Source organism: Odontomachus brunneus, unplaced genomic scaffold, assembly GCF_010583005.1.
Source record: "Odontomachus brunneus isolate Ranch 3 - 2012 unplaced genomic scaffold, Obru_v1 Obru_scaffold_006, whole genome shotgun sequence".
Taxonomy (NCBI): Eukaryota; Metazoa; Arthropoda; class Insecta; order Hymenoptera; family Formicidae; genus Odontomachus; species Odontomachus brunneus.
Window position 1 is genome coordinate 3573655 of NW_022639456.1, and position 7120 is coordinate 3580774.

At 49.0% G+C, this 7120-nt stretch overlaps 2 protein-coding genes across 2 annotated transcripts in view; both read right to left on the reverse strand.

The window, feature by feature from the left end:
- Positions 1–3898, reverse strand: part of LOC116853308 (G-protein coupled receptor 52) — a 10560-nt gene extending 6662 nt beyond the window's left edge. Inside the window, exon 1 of the mRNA XM_032834340.1 lies at positions 3417–3898. The gene's annotated coding sequence lies outside the window, so the exon portion shown is untranslated. The remainder of the gene's footprint in view (positions 1–3416) is intronic.
- Positions 3899–6130: 2232 nt separating this feature from the next.
- LOC116853315 lies at positions 6131–7052 on the reverse strand. Its single transcript, XM_032834369.1, has one exon. The coding sequence runs from the start codon at positions 7050–7052 to the stop codon at positions 6624–6626; it is 429 nt and encodes a 142-aa protein (XP_032690260.1). The 3' UTR covers positions 6131–6623.
- Positions 7053–7120: the final 68 nt, after the last annotated feature.

A 7120-nucleotide genomic window follows, 5' to 3' on the forward strand; every position in this document is an offset into this window, starting at 1 on the left:
AGAGAGAGAGAGAGAGAGAGAGAGAGAGAGAGAGAGAGAGAGAGAGAGAGAGAGAGAGAGGGGGGGAGAGAGAGAGAGAGAAAGGGAGGGAGAGAGGGAGGGAGAAAGAGAGAGGGAAAGAAAACGCACAGTATAGATGTCGATCGGCAAGATTACCAGCACACGTAATAACAGCTCTTTTTTCTACTGCGGTGCGGTAACATTGATCGAAGAAAATGCGTCTCGGGTTACGCGAAAAAAAACATTTCACGTGAAGGGAAAGCGACTTGAATAGAAACAGAAAGAGAAATCGCGAAAATAAATTATCTAATGGCGTGAATATCGTTGTATGAGATAATTTGTTTTACTTTCGGGCGGTTACGTCGATCAAAGTACTCGCTGCTTAAGACCGTGGAATAAAGTGAGTACGTTGGCTGACACTACACGTAAATCTACGTCGTGACCTTTATTAATGTCTCAAGTCACTTCATAGACTCGCTAATGACTCGCCATCTGAGCGGTGATATATGCAAAGTATACCTCGAAACCGTTGGTTATCCCTTCCGCTGTTTCTCGATTAACTCGTAATTGACGTTCCTTCGATAAAACGTCGAGATATCAAGCAGTTCTCGATTATCGGAGAATATCTTAACGCGATGAAAAGTTCGCGATCGGAGGATTCCTCGCAAACTAAGATTGACAGAAGTAAGTGACGAAGCGTTATTCGTTGATTAATTTCACGCGGACTTTACGTCGGCGGACGTAAAGTTTCGATTTCAGGCCCAGCAACAAAAATAGGTAGTCCTGAGAGCGGAAATAGTGCGAATAAAAAGACGTCTCTGTATTCTTCTTCGCTGAGGAGAAATCAATTCTGGTTTGATTAGGGATCTACGAAGAGATTCGACGATATCAGAACACCGCTGCACAGGCGAACTGTTGCATATATTTGTTTTTGCATGGCACGAGACGAACTTATAAAAGATTCGCCAATTTAAAGCAGAAAATTGCGAGGGAAATGTCAAACGACGTCTCGGACTGTTTCGGCGTGTCGCGGATATTATTTTACAGGATAATTATCTCGTACATGCACACAAGCGCGCGGGTAATTGTCGTAAAAACAGGAAAACATCGCGGAGACACGATTACGAATAATTTCATGATGTAGATTTCAGGATGTTTGATGCAATTCCCGTACCTCGTATACACGTAGATCACAGATTAAAATGAACACGAAATTCATCTATCATTTTGCAATAACCACGTAGATTTTTGAGTCATTACTTAAAGAAGATTGGCGGATAATCGCGTGTGATAATGCACCAATGTTCTTTAATTAGCGACTCAAAATTTGACATGGTTGTTTGCGAAATGGTAGAGAAATTTCGTATTCAGTTTGATCTAATCTACACTAAGAAAAAGTGTTTAAGTAAATATTTATTTGGTGGATATTAACAACACACATTCATTTAAATATATATATATATATATATATATATATATATATATATATATATATATATATATATATATAAAATATTCTTCAAACACACACACACAAAGAAAATATTTTCTAAAACTTGAAGAAAACTTTAGTTTTGTAATTATTTATATCCTATTTAAGTAGAAGAATATAGATTTAAGTGAATACGCTGTTAGTATACTCTCATCAAATAAGTATTTACTAATTATTAGATATTTTTTCTCTCAGTATATACGTACATGAGATATGGGACACTTAGAGCGTCAGAGACGTATATAGAGCGAAAGGGTGACGCGTGCGAGGCGCGAATTCTCTCCGGCTAATTCGCACGACAACATTTCACTCTCAGGTGTAAACATCGCGTGGCTGGACACAGATAACTCCATCGACCTTACCGTCGACAGACCGAGACCGGGTTTCGCGAGAATGTCGGCTTAACTCGATTAAACATCCGACTTGATCTTCGCTTTAATTTTTTAATCTAATTCCGTTCCCAATGTGCGCTCGCGCGCGCGTACGACCACACCGGGAATGAGAGGGTTGATCTGACGACGCGGCCTCGCGAGTTCGAGCCGCCGCTATTTTTATCCATTCTCATATCCGACGGCAATCAACGGCGCGGTCTCATTGCGGCCGACAAAAAAGAAAGCACGGAACGACGCTTTTCCCGGCGGGGCTCTTCAATTACCGCCGGAGCGAGAGCGCTCTCTCTCCTATCGGGATATACGACGACGACGACGACGACGATGACGACGATGACGACGACGACCACGACAACGACCACAACAACAACGGCGAATCGACGACAGAAGCCGTAGCCGACACAGTGACGGCTGCTCTCTTTTGTTTAGTTAACCGAATATTTGCCCAGCCATGCGCATGTGTCGCGATAAGGGATGAACCACGAGAGAGAGAGAGAGAGAGAGAGAGAGAGAGAGAAAAAAAGAGAGAGACGGACGCGCGAGTCAATGCACATCGCAAATTTGCCGAGCCGATACGTCCGCGTGGCTCGACTCGGTTGGGCTCGCGACGTGAAATTTCAGCGCGGCCCCTGTGTGTGCACTTATTAGCGACTCTTTGTAGCAATTTTGCTCCGAGTCAAAAGAGGTAGAAAGTACGAAAAAGCGAGTTCATCCGCGAATAAATGCTTTTTCGATCGATGCCTGTGTACCCTGGGCTTGATAAATAGTTGAGGAAAAATGATCGTCGCGCGGACTCAACCACGTTGGGCAATGTTGATTAATTGACGTTGTTGTATCACACATGGATACGCGATTAACAGATATCGATCGATCGAGCCTCAAGTGACGCAACCGATAAGAGAGATACCGATCAGACACGGAGGGCCCATTAGCCACGGGGTGGCTAATATGGGTCTGGCGGGGGTTGACGTGATATCACACGCGAATGTGCAATTTTGTCATCGGCCAGTTAGACTTGTCAGTTAAAAAGGCGCTGAAATATTTATACTGCGGAACACGCAGTCGAGGGTAGAACGGAAGAGGGGCTCAGAGCGGGGAACACGCGAGACCCAGCGAGGGTAATACAGGAGGGTGCAATCGAGGAGTGTCAACAACGAAGAGGCCTGGGTGTTTTCGCGAAATTACCGCGGAACGCGTTTCGCGACTGCGATCAGCCGCGTACAGGATTGCGCAAGACTACCCTCCGTGACACTCGAAGGACTCGACTTGCCGCGAGGGAACAGCCGTTTCACCCCGTCTTCCCGCTCTCTCGCGGTCCTGTGAACGGCCACCCGGGGACCATCGCATCGCGATCGGAGAAACGCAGCAACGCAGAGTACTCGCGTACGAAATGGTCCGCGCGGGGAATGAAATTGCGCAGAATGAGATGATTACATCGCGTCGCGGTCCACGCAGCATCCGCGGGCTGCCAAACATCACGTAACGTCGCGTTCGCTACTCACTGCCATCTTTGCCCAACCGACACCAGTACATACCTCCTCGGTCGCATCCTGATCGCGTGTCCACCAGCAGCTCAGCCGATGTCTCTCACAGTCTCTTGCGACTCTCTCTTTCTTTCTCTTTCCCTCTCTCGTGCAGCCTCTCGCGCCACTTTCGCCTCCGCGTGAGATCAGACCGAGTCAGCAGCGACGGCCGAGAGACGCTGGTAACGCGTCGTCCTCTATGCCACCACGTCGTTCTCGCACACCTCTCGTTCTCCTCCTCCTCCTTCTTCTCCTTCTCGTCGACGTCGTTGTCGTCGTTGTCGTCGTCGTCGTCGTCGTCGTCGTCGTCGTCGTCGTCGCAGTTGTCCGTACGGCGACGTCGTGCCTCAGCGTCCCTGTTTCTCCCGCCGTCGCTGCGAGGGAGACGCACTCGAGATGCACTCGCAGAAGCACACACCGCTATGCACACACGCGCATACTTGCACTCTTGCTCGACCCCGACCGGGACTTCTACCACTACTGGCGGCGAGAAGTCCGTTTCTCTCCCTCGGCCCGGGCGTCGAGGCGTCGATACGACGGCGACGACGCTTGCGCGCCGCCCCCGATCCACCCTTTCCCATCCGGGCATTTTCGCGGCGCATTCGAGGCTGCGACCCTGCCGTCGCGAGCGACTGCCAAGCACCCTGTGCGGCCAAGAACGCCGTCGGCACGGTGTAACAAGCTCGCACTGCCGCGAAGGAGAGCACCCCGACCTGTCGGATTTCGGGACTGTCGAACGCGCGCGATCGAATAACATAACGAGAGTCTGTTGATAACGCGAACGTTCGTCGGAACGAGACGCTCTCGAGGTCGACCTCGAGACCGAGTAACTCGTGATGTTTTGTTATCGATCGTCGCGCTCGGTTTGGTTAGACTACCCCTTCGGCGTTTCCGTCTCGTCATCGCGCGAGGGGTTCGTGTTGTCGTTTTTTTTCCCCGTTCTTTCTTTCAATCACACGCCGAGATCATACAATTTCAGTCTCTTCGTTCCACATCACGGGCGAGAGATGCCGTTAATCTTGGCGTTTAGTTGCTTCTTCCCCCGGCAGCCGAATCAGCTGGCATCTCCGTCAGCTGACCGTAACTGCGTCGATGGAGTCGCCTCTGTAATTTATTCGCGCCGCGTTTGATTAAAGTCGCGGAATCGACGCGCGTCTCCTTCTCAGCACGACACTACGCACGCTGTGTTAATTACATCGTGCGGAAATTCAAATTAGATCTTTAGACAGTTCATCAGAATTTTATTCGGGCGGCAGTAATTTAGAGCGTTCGAGACAGGGAAGCTGGGAACTCGCGCATATTAATGCGATCGTCTCCGCGATAATTTCCCTCCTGCCGACGGCGATCAATTTGAATTGTTAATCCGATCGTAAACTATTTTTTGCGTAGTACTCGGTTATTCGTATAGGAGTCACCTCGATTAAATCCCGAATCTGTAATGAAAATTTTCCTCTCGCGACAATCACGCGATTGGACTTTTCAATCTCGCAGTCGTCTGTTTCTCTCTCTCTCTCTCTCTCTTTGTTCGGCTTCTCTAGCTGCAGAGATCGGTTGTATCGAAGTAGAACTTTCTAAGCGATGCGGGCGTCGCACGTCCTGTGAAATCCTCAGGATAACGCAACGAGCGCAATCCTGATGTCAGTGACGTGGCCGAGGTACTGAATGATTAAATTTAGCACAGTTACCCACTATTCTGCTCTCGCGACGACGCACATGTTCCATACGCTCGCTCATTCTGAAACCGCGGGCATTGTGCCGTCAAATTGGCACATCTCTGATACGAAAGTTCTGCAGCATTTCATTGTTACTTGGGCTGTGCCAACGAGCGCTTTTCCGCGATACACCGTCCGCGCGACAGCTTAGGGAAAGACGTTTTTAGACGTTCCGTCATTCCAATTGCGGGAAAGGTCTCCCCTTCGTTGAAAAATCCCGATTCGAGGACGCGAACCGAGCCGGAGGCTGTTCCTCTCTTTCTTTTTTCATCCCTTATTGATACATCAGCTGGAATTTAATTCTCGCGTTAAGTGCGAGAACTTTCGGAAGGTGACAGAATGGATATGAGCAAGTCTGAAGCGTTAATTCGCGAAGATTCTCAAACTCTCGATCGCTCGTGTTCTCGAAATATAGCTCGGACTTCTGTGTGTTGAGGAACACTCAATCTTGGTTGAAATATCCGCGAGCGAAGGACGGCGTATGCGGAACGCGCTGGGGACACCCTATATGAACGCACGAGACTTCCTAAACGCAGCTACCTCTTATTGATTTGTGGCTAGCCGAGAGAGATGAACGCAGCGTGAAGTCCAAAACGCTGAATACCATGATGACCTCTTCGGGAAGGTCTTTACCAAGCGATTCTGCGCTCAAAAGTGTGCCGAGGACGTTGAAAACGAACAGACTCGCGCTCTTTCTCGTCCGGATATTTGTGTCGAACCCTTCTCGAGCGGGGAGAGAAACTCACCTCGAATACGCTCGCGCGAGCGGAGATTGCATTATAATTGGCAGAAAAAATTGTTCAGATCGATAATGACCTTTCACGTCCACTGCCAATTTTTTGAACTTTTCTTGCAACGCTGCTCGTTACTTGGTTCGCCGACTAAGAAAAGCACCGTTGCACCTTTGCTCTTTTATGAAATTATTTACGCGTAAAAATATTTGACAACCCGTGAATGTAATGAGCTTTTATTGAATTCTTCAAACCGTCCATTCGTTAAATATACACACATTATTCGATTGCACGAAATACATACAACTGCACGTCGTACAATGTTTGTGTTTGCAATTCACGCGCGTGTAGCATCGAACTGCCAAAACAAAACCTCCCGAGTCCTATTGAGTCAAACAGTAGATTTGCACGAGACCATTTGACCCCAGGGAAACGCGGAAGAAGCTGTCGCGAGTGTTTTTCTCGGGCTCGGATGGGTGGAATTTAAAAGAACTGGAACTTAAGGAATAGTGCGCGCGAGATTTAAAAAAAACGGAAACATAAGAAAGGAAGAAGTCAGTATCGTGTCAGGAGAAGAGGAAGGGAGACATAAATACATTGTATATATATTTACATTGTTTCAGAGGGTACGGAATTACGTGGACGACACGACGACGACGACCACGACGTTCACGTGGCGCTTTCATATATACGCTCACACCTACACACACACAAGCAAGCACACACATACAGGAGACGAGGACGGCGCTTGAGAGCTCGATATTCCTAATGCGGCGTCAATGGCTTTCTTGAATGCCGTTTCCATTCCGGATGGCGACCTTGTTCGCGTACTTCCCGTAGACCCTGCCGCTCCTAGTGACCCTGTAGTGGATCTGAGGTCCTGCCTGAATCACGGACACGGCGCTGGGTACGTGCGGGCCGTCACCGGTGCAGAGTGGCCGCTTAGCGCGTCGTATACTGCTGGTCTTGTGCTTGTGCAAGTGTGCGAGACTGTGCCGTTTGCGCTGCTTCAGGATCATCGCGGATTGTACCTTCTGATTGATCGTCGGGTCGGCGGCTCGCCTCCTCAGCAATCTCAGCGGTGAAACCGCGAGGACCGTCCGGGCGATGCGGCTTCGACAACGCCACAGCACAAAGGCCGTCGTCAACCAGGCTAGCCACGGACTAGCTTTGAGATTCGGCGTCCGCTCCCAGACAAATAGCATCTGTGGGTGAGTAGGTGAAATGTTAGAGATTTTGTTAAGGGGTTGCTCCCCCTCCCCCCCCCCCCAAA

What these genes read in the sequence shown, in the direction of transcription:
- LOC116853315 (XM_032834369.1), bottom strand. Translation starts at nt 7,052, where the DNA reads ATGCTATTTGTCTGGGAGCGGACGCCGAATCTCAAAGCTAGTCCGTGG.